This window comes from Daphnia magna, linkage group LG3 (assembly GCF_020631705.1).
Source record: "Daphnia magna isolate NIES linkage group LG3, ASM2063170v1.1, whole genome shotgun sequence".
Taxonomy (NCBI): Eukaryota; Metazoa; Arthropoda; class Branchiopoda; order Diplostraca; family Daphniidae; genus Daphnia; species Daphnia magna.
The window spans coordinates 617509-642544 of NC_059184.1; the positions used below are offsets into that span (position 1 = coordinate 617509).

The following is a 25036-nucleotide window of genomic DNA, read 5'->3' on the forward strand; positions in this document are numbered from 1 at the left end:
CCCCAAGTACTCCGTGTTTCAACTGCTTCACGTCTGACCCAACTGAAAACGCGTCTCTTTTGCGCACTACAATGCGTGACAACCGTTTTCACGCAGCTCTCCGACGTCTGATGCTCTGACGTCAGCGTAGGCGGGCAACTGCTGCCCCGTTCTTGCCCCGGATGCGGACGTCTTCTCTCCGGACACCGGTTATAAAAGGCCGGACTTGAGATACCGAAGGGCATAGCAGGTCCGGACGAAGTCAACAAGGGCAACCCCTCCTGATCTTCCGTTCTCTACCATCACGTACGGCAAACGACAAGTGTTTTTTTTTTTTACCTTATTTTTCAAAGGGAATTTTGATTCAGTGTCTTCTTGAATAATATTGAAAATTTAGTACTAAAATACTCAACAACAAGAAAAACATGTCTCGCATTATGATGACGCTATTCTTCCTATTGGTGGCCTGTATGGCTTTCATCGCTCCTGGAAACGCAGCACCACCCAGGTATTTAAAAATTCAATTTTAAATCATCTCAATTGGTTCGCTATAAAATTCGTTATTTCCTTTCTATGTGTGTAGACGCTAATTGTAGTTTTTTTTTTTTTTTAAATTCTTGTGTAGCAAAATGCACTTGCTTTCGGTGTGATCCTATATAATGGCTAGATATAGGAAACATGATCCCGATATGAAAGTTGGGTCTGCTGTAAAAAATCCCTTTACCTTATAATTGTTCCGTAGACAATCTAACCGTAACAAATATAGCAAACACATCTTTTTGCTTCTAATGATGTATTTCCGAGAACAACACTTTGTGTACGTGTCTAACCGTGCGTAGCGTAGAATATACCATCGTTAGGGTAGCACTGATACCTGATATCTTGTGATCCTTTATTAAACGGTGCCCTGTAATTTGGAAAAATCATCTCGATTGCGTGTTTGACCTCTTCAAATTACCTGTACCTATTTTCAGGCAAAGCTTTAAGTGGACAAAGTTCTGGTAAGATTTCATCGAGCTCTTTTTTTCAAATCAGTTTCCTATATACGTTTCCTGTCTTTGTTATATGATTGAGTCGATCACATCTAGATTAAGATCAGGCAAAATTAAAGGATTCCCTAAATCAATCCTAAAATGTCCTCAATGCCCTAGAAAACGTAAGGCTTTTTTTTATTTTAAGTTTAAGATGCACCAGAGGCTTCTGGGAGTGTGGGACCCTTTTTTTGGAGTCACAAGTGTCACAAATTAAGACAACTAGTCATAATTACTCCGTTTTCAATAATTATTTTTAATCGGCTAAGGGATCCCCTATTGAATAATGCCAAAGGTTCTTCTCAATTAATTTCTGATTGCGTATTTTTCTTTATTGTGAAAATCAGGAGACCAATGTTAGTGGACTTGGACGATCCGGACAGCGTGATGGAAGTGATTACTCGACTGGAGCGCAGCTTGTTGCGCAATTCCGATTACGAACAGTAAGCAAAGCCTTCGGGCAAAGAAGCGCCTAGAGCATACGTGATTAATGAAAATCTGAATTCAAACTGTTTCTTTGCTAACCACTTTTCCATCTGTGGCTGTTTAGCCAAAAAAGAGGAGTAGATTTCGGACTCGGTCGTGGCTATTCCGGCTCTCAGGCGGCTAAGCACCTAATGGGCTTAGCAGCGGCTAATTACGCTATCGGTCCCGGCCGCAAGCGTCGTGACACGACGGAGTCTCCCGTGATCGTCAAGACTGGCGCAATCAACTAGAAAGAAAAAAGAGAAAACAGTGGACCGTCTCATCAGTTCCTCCCCAAACATAAGAAATGCATGCCATGTCCTGTGTTATTAGTCATTCTCAATCGGCTTCTTTCATATACAAGCAGTACTTATAGGCTTTATATATAAATACAACATATTACCACGGTTGATATCACTGGCTAAATGTGGAATGATCTCGCATTTTTTTTTTATTTCTTTCTGTTTTCATTGTTCATGTTGAAATGCAATTTACGATTTAAATTCAACAACAACAACAAAAAGAGATTATAACGCAGACTAATTTTGCGATGTGTTTATATTATTGCTTTGGATTGCGCCCTCCTCACGAAAATAAAGGAAAACAAATTTATTGTGTAGCAATTGAAAACTTTTCTTTTTACAATTCCCACTAGCTTTTCTTATAGTTTTCAAGACACGCAAACGCAGCATACGTTAGAAACACGGACTCCATTTCTCGTTAGTGGTTTCAGTTCATCCATCCGTTGTCCCTTGCGCAAAGTGAGCACTTGTGGCGTGATTCATGTTATTATATCTTCCAAGAAAAAGAAAGAAATTTGTTTTTTTCCCTTCCATATTTTCAATGTATACCCCGTTGGTTGGGTGGATCATCGCCACACTAGATGACAATACACGTTCTCCTCCCACACGCATTTGTTTTTCCCTTCGAATTGATAAATCAAATTCACATCAAAGAAATGTAATAGAGGCTGAAAGCAGCATATAAGCATATTCCAAGGATACTAGATGGTTACGTCGAATAACTGGCGGACGTAGACGTACATATCAAAAGCAACAATAGACTCCCATGCTGTGACGATAGTTATCACTATATTCCTCACAATAGTACGAGAAAGAACATCTTCGGTCTGCCGCAGCTGCAATTTGATTGTTGTATTTGTCTTGTCGGTTGTTCCGGCCGATCATATCCACACGCACTTGTCTAGTGGTGAGGCGACAGAACTTTGCGGACACTATCAGTCTCCTTTCTTTTCCCTCTTCGTTTTTATTTTTATTTGTCTATTTCTCTTTTCATATGTTTCGCATTGAGTGCGCGTGTAGTATTATAGCCTGTTGTTTATGAAGTACGTACTACGTACAATAGACTTGCTGTCAGCTATTCTCGATTAATAGCGTGACAACCAATATAGATTTTCAGACAAAATGTTTCTATCGAAGAATAAGGCTTTGATTGCTGGGCTTCTATGTTTATCTTGGCGAATATACAGACAATAGGAGCGAAGCATTTGTGCAATTTATGGCGTAACCACAATGTTGGCATTATTTGTTACTGGAAATACATACAATATGCGCTAATTAGTTATAGCCACCTGAAATGAAAGCGGTTCGGAGCCGGAGCAGTAGAATGGATGTATCCTAAAGGCTGCGCATTGGTGTGAGCACATAGACAATCCTCTTAAATTAATTTTAGACATATTATGAATCGATAAAACAGAACAGTCCAATATGCTTGAATGGCGTTGATAAAGCAATAATTCTATTCGGTGTATCAAAATCTGACGTATGTGGGCACAAATTAGCCATTTTGAAAAATATTTAGCAGAGCATCTGACCTTATGAAAGCAACGGGTAGCAAAGTTGTCCAAAGTCAGTTTTATAATAAGGACTATAATTTGAAGCGTAATATCATCAGACAATCTGTCACAACCACTAGCTTGCAAGCCTCTTTAATACAACATACGCAGTGTTGAGCAGTTCGCTTTACTGTCTCGCTTTACTTCATCGTATACTCTGCATCAAACAATATCCTTTACATCAGTGCGTACATGCTGACATCGTGTGCGTTCGGCACCCGTCAACCCATTCGTATAAGTATCGGACCTTGCTATATAGTCCAGCGATGTTCTTTCATCAACTCCTTGTGTATGTGTATTATCTTTAATGTTATAATCTCGTTTATTTCGTGAACGGGTAGAAAAGTTGGATTGAATTGTCGGCCGCCAGTGACTGTCCTAGAATCCATTAATGAATTGATATCGAAGCCAAATGGATTGGTGACCCATTGTGTAAGCGTTGGACTCTGCTGTATTCCCCCTTTACTACATTTTTTTCTATTTTCCCTTTTTCTTTTCCCCATAAAGCCTTCCGTTAGCGTCGTCTTTTCGGTCCAGTGGAAAAGCAAAGACCGTGATAGATGCGAGTGGTGACATACGACATCAGCGAACTGTGTTACTGCGTGTAAGGCGAAGGCGTCACAGCTTTTTTCCTTCTTCTTAGCGCAATCTGATTGAATAGCTTAAACCGGATGACGCATCACTGGTCCATTCAATTTCATTGTGATGGAAATCTTTTTTTTTTTTTTTTGCTTTTAAATTTGAATACAAAGCCGATGGAATGATTGCAAGTACGAATCGCCTTGGCGGTCTATAGTTTGCTGTCTGGTTTACTTTTTTTTTTTAAATATTGCATGGATTCACGTGCATAAATAAAAACCCGCAAAAATTTAAATACATGTCTTGCAGTAGGCTGGATGAACATTGATTTCCAAAAGACCGGCTCAACTCGTCCCTGCTCTTTTTTCTCACAAAAAAAAATACATGTATATGGTTACTGGGTCTTTTTCTATAGCCTTAGTCTAGGCTTCCTATATAGTCTATCTTTACAATAAAATCCTAGGATTGCGACTGCCGAAAAATTGAATGCAACTTGAAAGCTTCTGAATAACGGAAGAAGATTTGCGTGAAGCCTTGTGTAAACCAACGCAACTGGAACGTATACTCAGGCTGAGGTCAGTGAAGTTTTAAAAATATTTAATGCGCTTGGTAAGTATAGACATGTTTGCGTGTTGTCAAATGGATTTCACCTGACAACCAATAACTGAACCGAACAAATTTTGAAATTTTATAAAATCATACTGAAGCTGATGGAAGCATAAACTTTTCCGTAGGCTACAGTCATTCCTTCGCTATTCACCAAATTACATTTTTTAATATGTCAATTTAAGAATTTTACCGCTTTACATTAAAGTCTTGCTCGAAACAAGAATTCACATTCCTAATTTGGGGGGATCCATTGAATGAAAAAAATTATTGCCCTTTTGAATTAGAACTGCTCTCGTTCTAAAATTGGATGACTTTCTAAACGATGAATATTTTTACGAATTTTCACGCAGAGTTTTTCGTCTCACACAATAGACATTTCGTTTTTAATGTGGCGCTAAATTGTTGATGGCGTTAGCACCGGACGTGATGAAGCATCAAACGTGGATCAGTAATAGTTCGGCGATCAAAATTTTCAATTTTGCCTAATGAGGCAGTTCGATATTCTTGCTGTCGTTCTGAATGATACGGGTGACATACGGAACTTAAGAGCTCTAAAACGACGTTTGTTTTTGAGAAGAAGAAGACTAGTTTCAATAACGTTCATTTGCAAAATAAAATGGCCGTCCAAAAATAGATCGAAAAGCCAGCCAACGAAATGGAGACTATCTGTTTTGTTCGCTCTAGTGGTTTTCCGACGGCACAACCACTTTATAAGCTGTTTAATATGCTTATTTAAAACGTAAATGTCCTATATTATGTTAGTCGGATTTACTGGGGATCATCCATTTGCAAAAAGCAAAACATATGTTGCGACAAAAAGAATAGTTGTTGTATAAATCGATTCTTGGAAATGGCAAATAATTTTGTGTTACGTAAGTTTAGTTCTATTCGACAGTGAGTGCTCACTGGGAAATTATTTTAGTTGTGTGTGAATGTGAAGTCTAAAATTTATAGAGCTTTTGAGCAAGATTGATCTTTTGTAATCCCCTTATTGTTAATTGTCTCGGCAATAACGTTGTACACTAATCCAAACGTATTCCTTGATTATGAGAAATTGCTTGTGGAAATATCGTTTGTATTTAATACTGGTAATGTAAGACCTATTTATCTTCGTCAACCGATAGTTGTCATTGTCATAGTCAGCGAACATTGAAGATCTTTGATAACAGTTTTTTTTAGTTGCCAAGATCAGAAAAGGTTGATAATGTAAACGCTAGAGAGCACACATGTCCCGACGTCTGAAGTGTTAAAAAAAACATGCTTAAAGGTGGACCTGCCTATGGTTATTTCAAAAAGCTGGCCAACTAACATTTTAAATTGTGAAACTCGAGTGATCGTTGGCTTGGCATTTGTTCCGAGACTGATTTTCCCTTTTAGCCAACCATACCGTAAGTGTACCACTTTAACATATATCAAACCAAAGGCATGAGCTACAGTTTTAAGTCTGAACACGTTAGGCCAAGTATCTGTGATTTCCAGTACGACATCGCACGGATTTGCCAATACCTGTCTACTAAAAATCTTGTTACGTTTATCCTTTGTTTTTTTGTCAAGTACTTTGCCTTATACCTTTTGTTTTTGCATGCTTTCAAGAATGTTTAGCCGAAAATGATTGGTCTAATTAGTCTTTGTTGTTTATGCGTGCTTACGTCCCGTACGAGAAGCCAAATGAAACCGTTGGACTTCACAAACGATTTTACGCATTACAAATTTTGAAGCCCGTAAGACGCCACGGGTCGATTCCCGAAATATACCACATCATGTCGTGATGCCAAATTTCCCACCGTAATACTCAATATTAATCTAATGTTCTTGCTTTATCGAGATTTTAGAAGCGTTCACATCATCCTGGATTCCTTAACGACCAACACCGACCATCTATCAGGGTTCGGCTCATGTTACCTGACAAGTACTTTATCTTTTTAGAGAGATATATATTCATGCTGTCCCTAGTCAATCAGCAAACCGTTTTTTTTAATTTCAGCTCTATAGTCAGTTGCAGATTTATTTACTAGTTTTTGGCATTCTTGTCCATTATCGTGTCCAGTGGGCTTAAAGCCATAAACACAATTGAATAAACAAGGAAACGTCTCCAATTCGTCTGTTGCGAGACTAGTTGCTAGGAAATTCCCGCCCAAATAAATATACAACATAAGAGAAGACGATCGCTGGATCCAAAAACGTTTAGGTGCGTCAGCATTTTTAGCATAGAGCCTTTCACTTTTAAAAATATATCCTTCGTTCAGCTATTTGGCATACAACCGAAAAGTAAATAGGTTGTTATGAAACTGGCTAAACATTTCGTACAAGGTCCTTGGGTCTACGTGTTGCCTATTTTTGAAGGAGGAAAAAAAAAGAGGAACATTTGGATCGATACTTTGAGAATTCTTACAAATCGATTTGTAGCTAAAACAGACGAAACGAATTTTGTTGACCTAAACAACCAGAACGTCTTGAGCCTGTGCTTCAAAAAATTCCTTTCACCTGGTATAATCTATTCCTTCGCTGTCCTCGTTCCTTAGTTTCCTGTTTAGTCAGATTTATAGGTATTTGTCTGTAATAAAATCGCCTTTGATTTTTCAGTTATCTCTCGAGATAGCGAATACGATCTTGCTTGTTTCGGATAGTGGAACCGAGTCAGACGTATTTGTTCACTTGTCAATCTAGAGATTTTTATCTGATTTGATCTTTACAGTTTAGGCCCTAGGGCTTTTTACATTTAGTCTTAATTTCCTTGTTGCCAAGTGAATATAACCTATCTTCTTTCTGCAGATACTTCATCATCATTGCAATTGCCACCTTATTGTTTAAACAAGGATCAAGAAAACACAAGCAATAGCACAAATGGCTCTTGACAAGAAGTCTCAGTTTCCGTAAGACTCTTCCGTCAATTTTTAATCTCATTTAAACAATTAATTTACTGCATTCCTTTTTACAGCTTGTTTAGCAAAATACTCAATGGTGGAATTGCTGGCATTGTAGGTGTTTCCATTGTGTACCCCATTGACCTAGTCAAAACCAGACTCCAAAACCAGAATTCATCTACCGGTGAAAAACAATATAAAAATATGTAACTACTTTTATAATTTTTAACAATAAAATTTCAAACTATTCATATTTCAATCAATTTTTTCAGGTTAGATTGCTTTAAAAAGTCTTATAAAGCCAGTGGATATTTGGGCATGTATAGAGGTATTGTATCTTTGTTCTTGTTGCATTAGTTGATTGGGTGAACAGATTTTATTTGTAGACCCTTTATTAATTTGTTAGGTTCCGCCGTTAATATTCTGCTAGTTACGCCTGAAAAGGCCATCAAACTTACTGCTAATGACGCTTTTCGTTACATACTGCTGGACAAGCAAGGGTATATTTGAACTCTATGCATTATCAAGAGCTGGATAATACGCACGTTTTTGTCTTGTTTTCTTTCACCAGGAAGTTAACCTTGCCACGGGAAATGATTGCAGGCGGAACTGCTGGTCTATGCCAGACTGTGATAACGACTCCGATGGAACTACTCAAGATCAAAATGCAATTGAGCGCCCAGCAATCTACTAGCGGGCCCCGTGCATCGGCTCTTCGTCTCGCCTTAGAACTGATCTCCTCCCAAGGTAATCTGAATGTATGAAAAAGTTTAAAACGTATCTAATCTGTCAATCTTTGTGCGCTAGGTCTTCGGGGTTTGTACCGCGGTTGCTTGTCTACCATCATGCGAGACGTCAGCTTCTCTATCATTTACTTCCCGCTGTTCGCCCATTTGAAATCTCTTGGGTCTCATCAACAAGGAACTGACTTGGTCACTTGTGAGGCTCCTTTCTATTGGTCGTTCATATCAGGTTGCGCGGCTGGAGGTTTTGCCGCCGTAGCCGTCAACCCCATTGATGTCGTTAAAACGCGCCTTCAGGTATCAACGTTATTTAGTTCACAAACAAGAAAACAAAACAAAAATTAGAAGAGTAAATAATGGATTTAATCGGGTACAGGCTCAGGGTCAATCCAAGGAAATTCCAGGCGGAGGTAAAGGAACTCCAGGCCCGTCTTCCGTCCTAATGAAACCTCATACTCAATCTCGGGATACACATCAGTTAGCATTCCTCAACGCAAGCGGTGAGGCTAAAGGAGGAGGTGTCGCTCGTAGCCTGCACCAGCCCAGTGGCGCTGTGCCTGGTGCGGAAGTGCCTCGCTATCACGGCATGGGTGATGCTGTAGTTCGAATCTTTCGTGAAGAAGGATTCCGCGCCTTCTTCAAAGGCGGTGGTTGCCGTGTCCTCGTCATCGCACCGCTTTTCGGTATCGCACAGACTGTATACTATCTCGGCGTCGGTGAATACCTACTTGGCGTCAACACTCCGAAATAAAAGCGCAACACTCCGATGAATTCATTTCCAGGCCCCATTTTAGTTTTCTTTCTTCTTTTATGAAGTGAAATGAAAACTGGGCCGAAATCAATGTTAATTTTTCTTCTTTTCCCCCTTTTTTTTTTTTTTTTTTTTTGAAAAGAAGAGAATGAGGTTGTTTTGGGCGCAAAAAAAGGTAACGAAGTTTAGCATTTCCTTAGATTTATAAGCGAATCTCTTTCAGAGAATAACAAAATATTAAATGCCCTAGACAATTGAGTGCAGTTTTGGCAGATAATTGTTTTTCTTGGCGCCGGATTTTTCCCGACGCGTTATCAAAGTAATAATGATGTTCATTTTATCATTTTTTGATTTTGATAGCATTTAATCGTTGGTATTTTTGCCATCGCCTTGACATGGCACTTCCTTAACATCATCTTCCTGCCGCCTCCTTTTCCTTGTCTCTCAATATTGTTATCACATTCACATATTGATTGCCTGTTTCCACGTTCTTACACTTGAACAGAAAAAGCTCTGTCGCTAGAGATTTCCCTTTCTGGCTTGTTATACAAGCCGGTGATATACCTTTACCCCAAAAATTGTTTCTTGAATCAACTTCAGCTCTTTGCTTTTATTTACCTTATATCAAATAAAATGTTTCCCACAAGGAACTGACTATTGGAAGTGAGCATAACGCTTGCTTACAAGTTGGGTTGTCGGCCAAATATTTTGTTGTTTTAATTCGGCTTTAGTATCGTTTTTTAGTCTTCCTTCGACGTATTTCGTTCTTCATCGTCGTCATCCTTTCTCCCTATTATTTTTTTATATATTTCCCGATAGGTATTCTAGCAAAACTGTTTGCTCTAGTACTGAATACCCTGTCAAATCAAATTCGCTCAACTGAACTTTTTGCCGGAGATTTTTTACGATAGATGGCGAATTGCTTGACAATTGATAGCTTGTCGATTTCGGGGGTATCGACAGCACAGACTACGAAGTCTGTGTCGGAATTCCGGCACGAATATTACGTTTCTCAGTCTTTAAACTTTGGCACGATTCCTGGATATTGGTATAGCTCTTTACCAAAAAAGGTTTGTTGGTAGGTAAATTTAGATTTTCTACCAAAATTTAGTTCAATGAATTAGCCTCGGAATGCATGACACAGTCCAGTCATTAAAAAAAAAAATGTTAACCTTGTTCTTTTTCTTCATTTTAATTGTTTAAATTTAACGCTGATTCCGGCTGGAACATTAGTTTTCCCGTTAATTATGTCGTTTTTGAATAAAACGCAAGCGTAGTAGTTCTAGCGGAAATACCTCTTTAATTGTAATTACTCAAAAAGTAAAAGTCCCACATGAAATCAAAGTGCATTTTTGTGGTGCTCGTTTAAATTTGAATCTAATTTTGCATAGTTTTCTATATTTAATAGTATTTCTGAAGAAAACGGGAAAAGTTGGGCTTATTTTGTTAAGTTTAATTTCTATGTCTCAAAGTTTGTTTTAAAAAATCATCCTTTTATTATTCGCTAAAATTGCACGTTATGATCAAAATTTAATGCTGAATGCGGTATAAATATTAGTTGTCTCATCAAGGCAGCTGGTTTTGAAATAAATGAGAGCAACGCGTTGCTGGCGCGCCAGCACTCCGCTCAATTTTATAGCTTTATTACAAAAACTATAAGCCTCACGTTAAAAAGAACTTGCGTATCGTGATTGTGGTTAAATTACGAATCGAAATCATTTATTTTTTTCTAAATGTAAAATTTTGAAAAAAATGAAAAAGTGGGAAGGGTATAGCCTTCCTATTTTCGTCAAAATCTTCAAAAATCGACATCTCTTAGAATTCAATAAAAACACACACGTTATACTCAAAATTTAACGCTGATTCCGGCTGGAACATTAGTTTTCCCGTTAATTATGTCGTTTTTGAATAAAACGCAAGCGTAGTAGTTCTAGCGCAAATACCTCTTTAATTGTAATTACTCAAAAAGTAAAAGTCCCACATGAAATCAAAGTGCATTTTTGTGGTGCTCGTTTAAATTTGAATCTAATTTTGCATAGTTTTCTATATTTAATAGTATTTTTGAAGAAAACGGGAAAAGTTGGGCTTATTTTGTCGGGCTTAATTTCTATGTCTCAAAGTTTGTTTTCAAAAATCATCCTTTTAGTATTCGCAAAAATAGCACGTTATGATCAAAATTTAATGCTGAATGCGGTATAAATATTAGTTGTCTCATCAAGGCAGCTGGTTTTGAAATAAATGAGAACAACGCGTTGCTGGCGCGCCAGCACTCCGCTCAGTTTTATAGCTTTATTACACAAACTATAAGCCTAACGTTAAAAAGAACTTGCGTTTCGTGATTGTGGTTAAATTACGAATCGAAATCATGTAATTTTTTCTAAATGTAAAATTTTGAAAAAAATGAAAAAGTGGGAAGGGTATAGCCTTCCTATTTTCGTCAAAATCTTCAAAAATCGACATCTCTTAGAATTCAATAAAAACACACACGTTATAATCAAAATTTAACGCTGATTCCGGCTGGAACATTAGTTTTCCCGTTAATTATGTCGTTTTTGAATAAAACGCAAGCGTAGTAGTTCTAGCGCAAATACCTCTTTAATTGTAATTACTCAAAAAGTAAAAGTCCCACATGAAATCAAAGTGCATTTTTGTGGTGCTCGTTTAAATTTGAATCTAATTTTGCATAGTTTTCTATATTTAATAGTATTTTTGAAGAAAACGGGAAAAGTTGGGCTTATTTTGTCGGGCTTAATTTCTATGTCTCAAAGTTTGTTTTCAAAAATCATCCTTTTAGTATTCGCAAAAATAGCACGTTATGATCAAAATTTAATGCTGAATGCGGTATAAATATTAGTTGTCTCATCAAGGCAGCTGGTTTTGAAATAAATGAGAGCAACGCGTTGCTGGCGCGCCAGCACTCCGCTCAGTTTTATAGCTTTATTACAAAAACTATAAGCCTCACGTTAAAAAGAACTTGCGTATCGTGATTGTGGTTAAATTACGAATCGAAATCATGTATTTTTTTCTAAATGTAAAATTTTGAAAAAAATGAAAAAGTGGGAAGGGTATAGCCTTCCTATTTTCGTCAAAATCTTCAAAAATCGACATCTCTTAGAATTCAATAAAAACACACACGTTATAATCAAAATTTAACGCTGATTCCGGCTGGAACATTAGTTTTCCCGTTAATTATGTCGTTTTTGAATAAAACGCAAGCGTAGTAGTTCTAGCGCAAATACCTCATTTAATTGTAATTACTCAAAAAGTAAAAAGTCCCACATGAAATCAAAGTGCATTTTTGTGGTGCTCGTTTAAATTTGAATCTAATTTTGCATAGTTTTCTATATATTAATAGTATTTTTGAAGAAAACGGGAAAAGTTGGGCTTATTTTGTCGGGCTTAATTTCTATGTCTCAAAGTTTGTTTTCAAAAATCATCCTTTTAGTATTCGCAAAAATAGCACGTTATGATCAAAATTTAATGCTGAATGCGGTATAAATATTAGTTGTCTCATCAAGGCAGCTGGTTTTGAAATAAATGAGAACAACGCGTTGCTGGCGCGCCAGCACTCCGCTCAGTTTTATAGCTTTATTACACAAACTATAAGCCTAACGTTAAAAAGAACTTGCGTTTCGTGATTGTGGTTAAATTACGAATCGAAATCATGTAATTTTTTCTAAATGTAAAATTTTGAAAAAAATGAAAAAGTGGGAAGGGTATAGCCTTCCTATTTTCGTCAAAATCTTCAAAAATCGACATCTCTTAGAATTCAATAAAAACACACACGTTATACTCAAAATTTAACGCTGATTCCGGCTGGAACATTAGTTTTCCCATTAATTATGTCGTTTTTGAATAAAACGCAAGCGTGGTAGTTCTAGCGCAAATACCTCTTTAATTGTAATTACTCAAAAAGTCCCATATGAAAACAAAGTGCATTTTTGTGGTGCTAGTTTAAATTTGAATCTATTTTACATTTATATTAATTATACGTTTATTCAAAAAACCATAAGCCTCACGTTAAAAAGAACTTGCGTAGACTATCGTGATTTTGGTTGAATTACGAATCGAAATCATAATTATGTCAGTATTGAAAAAAACGCAAGCGTAGTTGTCCTAGCGCAAATACTTTTTTTATTGTAGTTACCCAAACAAAGTGCATTTATGGTAATGCACGTTTAAATTTGAAGTTAATTAGACTCTTACCGTCCCACGTCCCACCCTGCAAAAAGGAAGTGCTCCAACACCCTTTCCAGATTTTCATAGGCTTGCTGATGAAATTCACAGTGCGTCGTCCAGTCGGTCAGATGGCGATAAAATTATGCTTGTTGGAAGTGTCGCTAGATGTCAAAAGTCAACAACAATAGACAAATTTTAAAAAGAAGTAAAGTGACGACGATGATAATACTATAACAATAATTATAAAAATAAACGATAATGGTAGTATAAAAACATGGAGGCGAAAAAACATTATTTATCCGCGTTTATTTGTTTCGTGTAAAGTAAAAAGGCGCCCAAAAGAGGCAGGCCGCAGCCAAACCTTTTGGAAGAATAGGCCATGACCGCTAGATAGCTTTTCGGGATTGTTGAAGTTATATAGTTAACAAGAAAATAGAGACACAAATAAAATAAAATACGTCGACGAAAAAAGAAATACCATTTTGAATAGGTGATCGAATCTCGTGCCGAGGTAAAGAAAAGGCTATTTCCCAGAATTGCCAACAGCATTCAAAATATTCTTGTTCGGCTGCTGGCAACTTGTGTTCGTCGACTACTTGTAATTACCTCTTATCATCCAACAATGACGTTTTTCGAGAAACATTATACATACCCATGCGTACAAGTGTTTTGTCTGGTTTCAACTTAGTACGACTGGACGTTTGCCCTGTGCTATTGTCGAGCTGTTGAAAGGTCTATTAGCTTATTACTATTTCCTTTTTTTTTTTAATTTAGAAAAGAAAAGGAAATTCAGCAAGAAAACTCAAAAGCGAGAGCGAGTCGAACACAAAAGCTGGCCGAGCATATGCCAGTAATAATCAACTTTACCGAGACTACGCCCATTCGTACCTATTGAAAAGGCTCAAGTAGTCTCGTCGCGTGCTATGGACAAACAAGCTAAAGAATTCACCTTTTAATAGCGAGAAGCAAATGAGGAAACACTCTACACAAATCACGAACAAATAGAATTCAATGAAGTTGAGATAGGCCTGACGTATACTAGAAAGCAAACGGAAAAAAATCATCTGCGCAAGATTTAGCTGCACTCAGTCGACAAATATCAAAACAAGAGAAGAGCAGGTGTAAAAAAATCCGAGATTTTTGTTCAACGATAACGACTTAAAGAAAACCATTTGCGATCGATGTGTCGAAAGGATTTGCGGAATCATTTTCGTTGTTTTTTTCCTAATCTTGAAATCCGCAGGCGACCAAAGCTCGAGTGTAGACTATATAGGGGATCGTAACTGGGTACATACTAAAACAACGACGTCAGAACTATAAGAGGCTATTCTATTGAGATTTTTTAGATTTCTGGATTTTGAAAAGAAAGGAATGAAAACAATTTTTGTTTTCTTTAAAAGTCGAGTTTCATTTTAATGCCTTTTTTTTTGTGGACAAAGTGTGAAACCACGGGGCAAGTTAAGGCCGTCTAGTCCACGTTCTTCCCTTCTTTTGCTTCTGAGTTTTATGGCGCGGAAGAAGAAATAGACACAGATGCTACAAACAAATAAAGCATTAGTTCCACATACACACGTCTATGCGTGTAAAATATAGGACGAACGCCAGCGAGTTGAAGAGTTTACAGCCGGTCGAGTCAGGACAAAAAAAGAAGAGAGAGATCACGTCGTTTTCTGTGATATCATTCTCTGTCTTTTCACCTCTCTTTTACACTCGCATTTGACGAATAAAACGATGCTGTACGCCAATGCCCAGCAGCAACTACAGTCACCGTCCAGTTATCGTTTTCGACTCGTCATAAAAACAGCAAAAAGGTAAAGAATAAAAGAAGAGTTAATGGCCGTGAGGGGACAGAACAGACGAACGATTATCAAATGCCCACACAAGTGTGTGGGTATTTGACAGTTTAGCTCCGAATTATAACGCAATACAGGTGCGTTCTTGTTGGCTTCTCAACTCCCCTGATGGTTTATGTGCGTCTCTACGAATATAAGCTGGGTATTACTATAGGTGCAGGCTCTAACGCCTTGTATTGACGTTAACCATTCCAACGTCGTCGTATAAAATATTTAAAAAAACATAAGAATATAGGGAAGATGCCCAAAGGTAAACGGACGAATTTTCTCAGCGCTTTAGATTTTAGGGCAGGTGGAATGACTTCAGTTTTAATGTAAATAAACCCAAGATTATGGATCATTAGAGAGGTCCACTGTTATAGGCCTTGGTCTGCAGATATTCCAATCAAGTGAAGAATTAGCTCACAAAAATAATAAGACGTGACGGTGTAGAGGGGCTCGTAAAAACGATGCTAATCTAGACATTCTTTTCTTCAAGAAACGAGAAATGGAGGAAAAGTAAGAAATTTCGGTTTGAACAACACAACAAAAAAAATTAGTAGAAGAAGACAAGAAAAATTAAGTAAATAAAACACCAGGTGGGACACATAGTTGGAAGATTAGTCGGCCGCGCGGTGTAGTAAAAAGTCGGCGGTGGAGGAGGAGGACTTGCATAGGATAGAAGAGGGGCGTCCGCGCAATACACACGCTCCTCCCGCTGCCCGCATTATTCTTAATGAGTTTGCTTTGGCCACCGATGTCTACTCTTATAACTACCACTATACTACTATACTAATAATAACAGTGTAACTCATCTCCCGGTGTGTACACTATACGAGTTGGGAATAAATGCCTAAGATCCTCTTATCTACGCATGTGTGTCTATGACCGACGTTCTGTGTCCCTCGATCTTTCACACTTTATTCATTTTCTTTTTAGATACGTCTCTTACTTATTTTTTCCTTTTCTTTTTGATAAATAAAATCGCCTGTGGGCGCGGCGGCAGCTAGCCACGGTGATGTGAGATGATGATGAACTCTCGCAACAGCATCAAGGAGATGATTACCTTCACTGTATATGTAGATGTGTAAATGTGTGTGTGTTGGGCGCTCGCCGAAGACGACCGCGCGCCACATGTGTGATAATGTCTTCATTACCGGAGCATCATCAACGAACGCGCCGCGCTCCTAATGAAATATATCAAGACAAAAGTCGTAAACATGTCCAACATCAGGCCACATATCGTCGGCTGTATTTTTATTTATTTTTTCGGCTTTTGTTTCTTCTGTTCCTTCGCTGAGAGAAAAGAAAAGATAATATTAAAAAAACAAAAAAACGAGGGCGAGGGAGATGAGGAATAAACAAGAGACCCGTCCTTCTTAAATTACTTAGCTTTTGTGCAGCACAAAGAGAGATTTCCAACTGTTGATGTGGCAACATCAATCAAAAGTCAGCTTAAAGTCCGCTAAAAAAAATTAGCAACCCCAATCCTACCACGTCTTTACGTAATTTTTTTGCTACTGGCACTCGTTTCAACGTAGCAAACGCGTCTATAGCCAAAGGTATACTGGTGGGACAAGTTAATTATTCGTGAAACAAACCAAAAATATTCGTCCTTTTAAAAAATACTTTGGGAATATGTAAACTCGATTATACTGCGCTGAGTTCTCAGGCAAAGCAGCTAAAGGTTCCAACCCCCCGTACAAAAATGTTTCTTTAGACTTGTAATAATAATGCACCCACCAGTTGCTGTGATAGTCAACCCATCAAAAGAAGTCATGAATTGTGTTCGAGGGTCGAGAAAAATCACAACAAAAAAGAAAAAGGAGGGAAAAGTACAAAAAAAAATGATGTGTCCACTATGAAATAAATCCTGTTTTAGATGCGAGGAGTGAGAGGAGGGAATGCAATAATGCAGCAGAAAATTGGTGCTTGCTGCCGTTTGGATGGAATATAGAAGAACCACACTCTCTCCTTCTCTCCATTCTTGTGTAGTACATGTATAGATGGATGAACAAAAGAGAACCCCGCTGGATGTGTATATCCATCTCTCTTTCCCATTCTACTGCCTCTCTATCTATCTGTCGGAGAACTCGACTTAGTCTCTCCAACTGGGCGCAGCTGATGATAAAAGGGCTCGGCGCGATGAGAAAGTCAAGTATGACTCGACTGGAAATTTGTATGTTGAAGAAAATAAAATAGAAATGTGTTTCATTCCGCCTCCTACCTTATTCTGTCCATCGCTCCACTCCGCCCCCGTTGGTTGCTTCCATTACACGGCATCCTACACACATTGCCAGTGAAAAAGAGGTGTAGGTACACACACACTCACACACAGAGAGAAAGAAAGAGAATTAAAAAAATATAAAAAAAAAAAAGGGAGAAGAGAAATCCTATTGAAGCCAATTGAGCTTCAAGCTGTGGGCTCTCTTTTGACTATGAGACCTGTGTAATGGTAGTGGTGACTATCCAACCTCCTTCATCCGCAGGATGAGGAAGGGGATAGAATTTTTCGCCGCTTATTTGATGCGATGGTTAGCGCTGCTGAGCGGCTTGTCGCCTCTAGCCCCATCAACGCCTCCTCTTTTTTATTTTATTTTTTTTGCCCTACTCTTTTTCTTTTTCTTGTCGCCTTCGTATATTGACAGGTGAAATGGCGTTTCATTCTTTTTCTTACTCTTCCCTAACTAAGTACATTCGGCTTTCTTTTTCAATTCAAGCGGCTTCGTAAGCATCTTTTAGTCTGAACTAATCGAAATCATCTCGATTCTAACGATATGATACCTGTAAAAGGCTGAGCGCTGCATCATTATGCATATCGGATCGGGATGTGTAGGCAGACTTACACACAGCTCTGGCATATCGCCAGATTTTACCTTCATTGCGTATAGATCCTTCAAAAATTCTATTAGATCTAATCAAAAGTGTAAATAAGAAATGAAATAAAAGAGAATTTAGTGCATGATGTGTAAAGCTGCACCACTTGCATGGACGGCCATTTTGAAAGGGCGACAGCAATTCGCTCTATTTGCACACACCTTTTGAAATCGGACCGCCCGATGTTATTTTCTCATTTGAACGAAAAGAGGTTTCTCACTACAACGACGTACTTGAGCGAAACCTGTTGAAAGAAGCTCGTCTATTTTCTGTTCAATGTCAACATCACGGCCACAACAACAATACGATGGGCTGTATAGAAAGAATCGAGTGCCGACCAGAAGCGCGCAAGTGCGGCAGTGGGCGGACGGTGTCTCTTGGCGACATGTTAAATATACACTGTAAGAAGCAGCTTAACAATCATCATACCTATATAACACACACTTTAACAATATGTTAAAGAAAAAAAAAGAAAATGTTGAGGGTCTTGGTTGATGGGTCATGCTGACCGCGACCGCAACAAATCCATGCCTTATAGTGCGAACCGAGCTGAATTGTTGATGATGATGGCTCTACGGCTTGCTAGAGGTACGGTGTATCTCATTGTCTATTGTTAACACGGCACCAATTCTTTAAAGAGCGTACACAGACAAAATAACATCCTCGGATTACTCTGTTTTCGGTACGGGCCTTTCTTTTTTCTTTTTCTTTTTCAAATTCTATTGTCGTCGACGAGGTGCATTATATCGTTGCAGGCAGTCTTTCACAGCAGCTATTTGTGAGGAGAAGAAAAAAACTCGTGTCATCGAATACATCAAGCCGAGTCCGCGTTAACCTTCTCGGAGAAAAAGGAATGAAAATAAAAGAAATTGGAAGAAGAAGAAGAAGAAGAAGAAGAAGAGAAAGAAAAAGAAGGAGGTGGATATTCGTGTATAAGAATAAGATGGACTGCCACGATTGTATCCGCTGCTGGGCCTTTATAGCCGTGAGATAAGAAAGTCAGCGTATAGGAGCAATCGAGCTCTATTAGGATACGTGGTATATTTATAGGTAAGGTATATATACATACACCTTAAGGTCTTAAGGAGACGGCAAAAGGTTTCGGGAAAAAAAAGAAAGAAAGATGTTATACCGGCTGATAAGCATCGACTGAATTAGCATTTGAGAGACTCAGCCGGTCAGCCATCTTGATTTCGCACTCGAGAAAAGACTGAACGAGAATAAGAAATACTGTAGTTTTGTACAACGTGAACGCGTGCATATCGGCAAATATGAAAATGGTAATGACAAGATAAGACCAAAAAGAAAGGCTCTTTATAGTAGACTATAGCCATCAAAGCGTTCACCGATCTTTTGATTTTGTACCCTCTCATTATTTCGCTTCCATTTTTGATTAGAAACGTTTCTTTTTCTTCCCATAAATTAAAAGAAAAGAAGAAGAAAACAAAAAAAAAAACGAAAGAAATTGAATTAAATATTTCATAACGCGCAAAGTGTATGCATATACAATGGGATACAGGACGTGCTTGGGTCGGTGACTTGCCGTTGCTTCTGTACTCACCTGTTCAAGTAGTATAAGGTATTCGATGCAGAGGAACGCGGGTTTTGAAAAAGGAAGCGCACAGCTGACACTCTCCCACCCTCCCACTGCTAACCGTCCGACGTGATGATGGATGTGCGGAATGGAACCGAGAGAAGAGAAGCAGTTAGATGTATTGTAAAGAGTAATAGAAAGAAGGGCGACACATTAGAAATTTTCACGGTCTTCCAACTTCTCGTCTACAGATTTCCACACAACACACGTGAAATGTATGCATCAAATAAAAATAAATAAAGAAGCGAGAAAGAGCTGTACGTGTCTCTTATATACAAATATAACAAGTAGTTTTTTTCTTTTTTCTTTTCTTCTTCTTCTTTTTATGTAAGAGAGAGGGAGAGAGTATGAGCATCCGCAATGTCTGCACTGTACGGTGTCCCTGGGTTCTCTGTGTATAGATATACGCATTTATATAAATAGCTGCAGCAGATGCTGCTGTTGACTCTCTCATTGAATCAAAACATCGAGTCAGTATTAAAATGAGAGAATACCGCGTGTTCGTAGCTGGATGTGGTCGTCTGATGAGAAAGCTTAATGCCCCGGAAAAAAAAAATAATAATATAAGAAACATGAAAAAAGATGCTCCTGGGAAAGCGACGTCAAATGCGCATTCATCATCGTTTTTTTAAATATGCATTTAAATGAATTTATTTCGTCATTTGAAACATCGTATACGTGCGGTTGCAATCGCCCTTTCATTAAGTTAAAAAGAACATATTCGGTGCAACGTTATAGATGCGGATTGCACGAATTGTCTACAGCAAACGTTCTCGTGTGTCGCACAGAGTTTGTCACAGAACTTCCCTCCCTTTGTGCTTGAAAATAGAAAGACAATGCGGCCAAAGAGTCGACGACTCTTTGGCATTGCGTGATGCGACAGGCATATCTGATCTCACAGCTATAAAAGTGGTTTTAAAAAAAACGGAAGAATTAATAGGACATCGACACAACTGCGGCAGCAGCAAATAATGTTTCCACGAAGACGACACAAAGCAACAAGTTTTGAATCGCCCGCTCTTGTCTAGCTGCTGATGGGATCACTCTACTTCCGTCTTTTTATTCTCATTACAGTCGGTTGTTATTTTTTATTTTTTTTTCTCCCCTCATTTTCGATTTATTGTCTATCTGGCAGAGTGCGAGGAAACTTTTTTTTTTAAATAGAAAAAGAAGCTAAGAGTCTTTTGATTTGCCATGACAGTTATAAACGAAGACCTAAGCATTTCAAAAGCAACGCTCTTTCCGGCGTCTTGTATACATTCGTGAGATGAAGAATGCCGATCACATTTTTGTGTGTTGGAACAATCGTTTTCATTTAAATCGGCAATGGGGGGAAGCCGCGGGAAATGATTATATACCTATAAATGCCGACACTGATTCTTGATAATCAGCTATGCAAGATTTATATATATAAGAAACGATCGTAACATATATAGCGACAACGTATAGAAAGGTATACAATTGGGCGTGTAAAATGTTTGGGCTTTTGAAATTGAATTGAAATTGTTCAGGGAATGATGACGCAACTCCACCGTTTCTTGTTCGCTATATAAACGTTTACATACATACCTTCCCCTTCCTAAATAGGTTGTGGTGTATATAATTGGACAGGAAGGGAGGTGCAGGCTAAATACGAGGGCATAGACACCAGCATGGCGGCGCTTATAGCCATTATGCATTTCACATAATGAGCGGAAGTGGCGCGTTGTTGTGTGTGCAGATAAAGAAATAACCCTCGTGTACTGTCGTGGTGGCCTATGATTGTTAACGTTTACCATTACCATTCAATTCGTCACCGCCTTTCTATGTCTGTCTCCCTTTTTCCTTTTGCAAGTTGGTTTGTTTTGTTGTTTTTTTTTTTGTTGTTGTGTCTTTTACAATAGAAACAACATTCGTCTGTGTAATGTGTCGAGCCCCCACTAGTGCGTGCGTGCCTGTCGGCCACCATTGGCTGACGCTGATTCAACGCTGAATGCAGGACAACCAATGGCAATCGAGCGGGACGCCGTCGCGACGCCCTCCCTTTTTTTTCTTTTCTCGTCCCTTTTCAACATCATCCAAGCGGATCGAAGCGAACATCAAACGCCATTCCACGCATATCAGTATATACGATCCGGCATCCAATCCATAAAAGCAGTCTTAAATATACATTCGCTATGGCCGATTCCTTCAACCGTTTCCTTTCGTCTTTGTATATTTTAATATAATGATTCTTTGCAAGGATTATATGGCAATGTTACAAACAAACGTAAATGATTAGTCCTTAGGTTGTTGTTTTTGTTTTGTTTTCGTTTTTTTCAGCTTAAACTTCTTACATTACACGACAAACACATATCGACGTTTGAATAATTTAATGGTTTTTCGTGTTTGTTGTCTTTTGGGACGATCACAGCCACGTCGTTATTTGTAGAAATGTGGAAACGGAGCAAAAATTGTGATCGTTTCGAGTCCGTGGTGAGGAACGGAGTTAACCTTCGTTCCGCTTGGACCTTTTTTTTTTCTTTTGCTTTTGGCATTCAACAATCAGCTGAGCTGATCAGATGGGGAACTTCAACGAGCGGTCGCAATAAATTTTCTGCTTTCACTCTTTGAAATCTTCTTTCTTTTTTATCTGTGTCTCGTATGGGAAAGCAGAGGGAAGACTTGGCAAAGGAGAAAGGCCAAAGAGAAGATAGAGCCATCGGATGGGAACAGCATCAGTTGTCACCATAAAAATCGGCCGAAAATGCACAGTTTATGCTCCTCCTTCTAAACCACCCCCTGGCCCGAAAAATTAAAACCCGATAGAGTCTTCACAAGAAAGCACAAAAGAAGAGGCAAACAGAAAACCACACACACGCAGGCCAAAGGCCGAAATAAAAATCTTCACCGACCGGTTTTTAACATCTCGGTCGGTTATAATTTTCCATTGTACAACCCTCCTCTTACCCTTAGCCGCTGTCTGTCTCCAATGCAAAACCCTTTTGTTTTGTCTTTTTTTTATTGTGAAAATGTATTTTGGTTTTTTGATCATTTTGTCTCTTCGGTTCAGTTTGTTTCGTCCCTTTCCGAACTGATGGACGTGGAAAATCCATTTGACTGTGACCGAAACGTCCAGCAAAGACATCACAATGCCTTTCTATATATCCCTATCTCTTTCTATTGGTATTATAATTCCGAGCGGCCACAGTTGTAACCGATGAGCTCGATAAACTTCACCGGTCGTTAACAGTTTGTGTGTGTTTTTCCCCTCTTGCGCGGATGAAGACGTCAGACCCGTCTTCGCCCTACTCCTTCAGTAGATGGATATTGGGAAAAAGAAAAAGAAAAAACAAGTCGAAGATAAAGAAAGATTAAGTCTGACGACAACTTTTGTTTGCTAGTGCTTATATGTGTGTGTGTATATACACACAGCCTATGGGCCAGGAGGCTGGAAGAAAAGAGGGTTATATTGGCCTTTTTGGACTGAAAAAAATAAAATAAAATAAAAGGAAGGATAGAAAGAGTAGTCGAACGCGCGCACCTATAAGCACCTGAGATGGTTAAGTATATCGTAAGACTTAATCTTTTTCTCTCTTCTTTCTTGTTTTTTCAAACAAAAAAAAGAAGCAGTCGCAGAGCTGTAGAGCCCGCTCACTGGCGCGAGCAATGTTTTATGGCCTTTCAGTCGTCGCGGCGCAACTGGGCAAGCGCGCGGAATCAGGAAGAGTTTTTTTTTTCCCCTTAAAAAAGAACACGGAGAAGGGAAAAAAAAAGAGCTGGTGAATTACGACGTAGAAGCTTCTGGCTTTAACATGTAACCATCACGATATATACAGGGTCGTCCCTCTGATGGAATCGTCAAGCTTCTTATCTGTTTTTCTCTCTGTCTCTCTCTCTCTCTTTTGGCATTTTTTTTTTTTTAGCTCCATTTCAGTTGTATATATCCTTTTATTCCTTCTTCTGTCTGCTTTTTCTGGTTGAGTAGTATTTACGGTGCGCGTGTGTATCGGTGTAATGGCCGAGCGCTCAGTCGATCTTGATCATGCGCGAGATGCCGAGAGAGGGTGGTCATTAGCTCCTGACTGAATTTATGGCTAAATTTCAAACACACAAAATGGCTCCATTTTTTTGTTTTGTTTTGTTTTGTTTTGTTTCGCCCTCACATTTTTGTTTCTCCTTCTCGTAATGGATTTGTTGATGCCTATCTTTGTTACTATATACTTTTAACAGTTTTGTGTGTGGAAAGAGTCGAAAGAGTGATGACTCAATCCTTCACGCAATTGGCCAATCATTTTGGTTAAATAAATCGCGGTAAAAAAAAAAAAGAGTGGTGGATTAAATTAAGAGTTGCTAAACGTTTTGGGGCGCTTTCACAAAGCCGACTGTTGGTCTAATTGGAGTATAAGCTACGGCCAAACCGCATGCGGATGATGGAACAGGTGAAAAGAAAACTCAGGTAGGATTTCATTCGCTTCAGGCACACGGAGGGAATGTGTGTGTGTGTGTGAAGCCCTTAGTTATTATATGACCTGTATATGCAATATAACTTGTAATAGAGTCGGTATACTTTTATCATAAATCAGTCAACAAGTCAAGTCAGTTGAAAGACGTTTTTGTTTCTTTGCCTTTCAGCTGATGGACCGTCAATTGTTTGAGGCAGCACCTCTTCTTTTCTTCTTCCCACTTGTTGGAGACACAAGTCGCAGCAGCTGCTGGTCCTTTTGTTCCAGCGACGGATAGCCGAGTATTTCTCTCTTCCAAACAATGAAATGAAATAATAATAATGAAGTGGACCGATGCGACCGCTGGCGATGGTCATCTTTATGATCTATCAGCCGAAAAAATGAAACGACAAGACGGCCGTCTCCAGCGAGCAGATGTATCGGCGAAGAACGAGCTGGGACGAAGGCAAAAAGAAAGATAAAACAACAAAACACTAGCCATTTTGTTTCATTTTTCAGTTGCATGGCAAGAGTATATCATCACCTGCGAATATGAAGAAAGCTACAGTGATGCACATCAGCAGGCATATCTATACGAGACCGGAGATGTTCTCTCTCTCTCTCCGTTCATCCGTTTCATATTTCCATCACACCGTTTATGAAATAAAGAGATGAACCTGTGACGTCTGCGACACAGCTGCCCTGCAAACGTCAATGGCTTCCTTTTGTTTGTTTGAAGGGGAACATTCACCTGCGCTTGTTCTCCTAACTGGCCATCAAACGGTGAAAAACAACACGCGACACAACTTATTTCTTCCTACATCGCATAATCACATTCATTTCAAATTCATTTCTCCTTGTATATAAGGAAAAATTAAAAAAAAAAGGCTTGTCTTTGTCTCTTCTATGTATCTCGATGAAAGGAAACGATGAGGCTATAGGCACATAAGACACATTACGTGGATGTATAGTTATACGGTGGTACAGTTACAACAAGTAAAGAGAAGAAGAAACAAAAATCACCTGGTGATTTCCAGCTCGATCCGACAGCAGATGTTACACATCGAAATGTGTGCATAACAGGTTAAGGCTATGCCTATATAACACTGTATATTTCATGATAGAAACATGTTTCTTTTTTTTTCTCCACAATTTCAGATATGGGAATAAAATGAAAAGAATAAAACAGTAAAGAAACACAAAATTAAAAAAAAGGAAAAAAGGGAGCGAAAAGATCAGCTGCGCGACCGGCGTGTGCTGCTCGCCTGCTGATCA

The 25036-nt window shown here is 38.7% G+C and overlaps 2 protein-coding genes across 8 annotated transcripts; both read left to right on the forward strand.

Moving 5' to 3' along the window:
- The first annotated feature begins 131 nt into the window (after window positions 1–131).
- LOC116919194 (diuretic hormone class 2) lies at window positions 132–2384 on the forward strand. 4 transcript variants are annotated; one of them, XM_045171070.1, is made up of 5 exons: window positions 132–285; window positions 377–487; window positions 954–980; window positions 1358–1453; window positions 1561–2384. In XM_045171070.1, the coding sequence occupies exons 2-5, from the start codon at window positions 405–407 to the stop codon at window positions 1724–1726; spliced, it is 372 nt and encodes a 123-aa protein (XP_045027005.1). In that variant the 5' UTR covers window positions 132–285; window positions 377–404; the 3' UTR covers window positions 1727–2384. The 4 variants fall into 4 exon arrangements, with proteins under 4 accessions (XP_045027005.1, XP_032781012.2, XP_032781011.2 ...); XM_032925121.2 differs by lacking the exon at window positions 954–980 and having other exon boundaries at window positions 133–285; XM_032925120.2 differs by having other exon boundaries at window positions 216–487.
- A 3369-nt stretch (window positions 2385–5753) lies between these two features.
- Window positions 5754–9582, forward strand: LOC116919193 (mitochondrial glutamate carrier 1). 4 transcript variants are annotated; one of them, XM_032925117.2, is made up of 8 exons: window positions 5754–5906; window positions 7291–7391; window positions 7457–7588; window positions 7655–7710; window positions 7789–7882; window positions 7954–8129; window positions 8190–8422; window positions 8502–9582. In XM_032925117.2, the coding sequence occupies exons 2-8, from the start codon at window positions 7363–7365 to the stop codon at window positions 8874–8876; spliced, it is 1095 nt and encodes a 364-aa protein (XP_032781008.2). In that variant the 5' UTR covers window positions 5754–5906; window positions 7291–7362; the 3' UTR covers window positions 8877–9582. The 4 variants fall into 4 exon arrangements, with proteins under 4 accessions (XP_032781008.2, XP_032781009.2, XP_045027007.1 ...); XM_032925118.2 differs by lacking the exon at window positions 5754–5906 and adding an exon at window positions 6404–6427; XM_045171072.1 differs by lacking the exon at window positions 5754–5906 and adding an exon at window positions 6851–7005.
- The last annotated feature ends 15454 nt before the right edge of the window (window positions 9583–25036 follow it).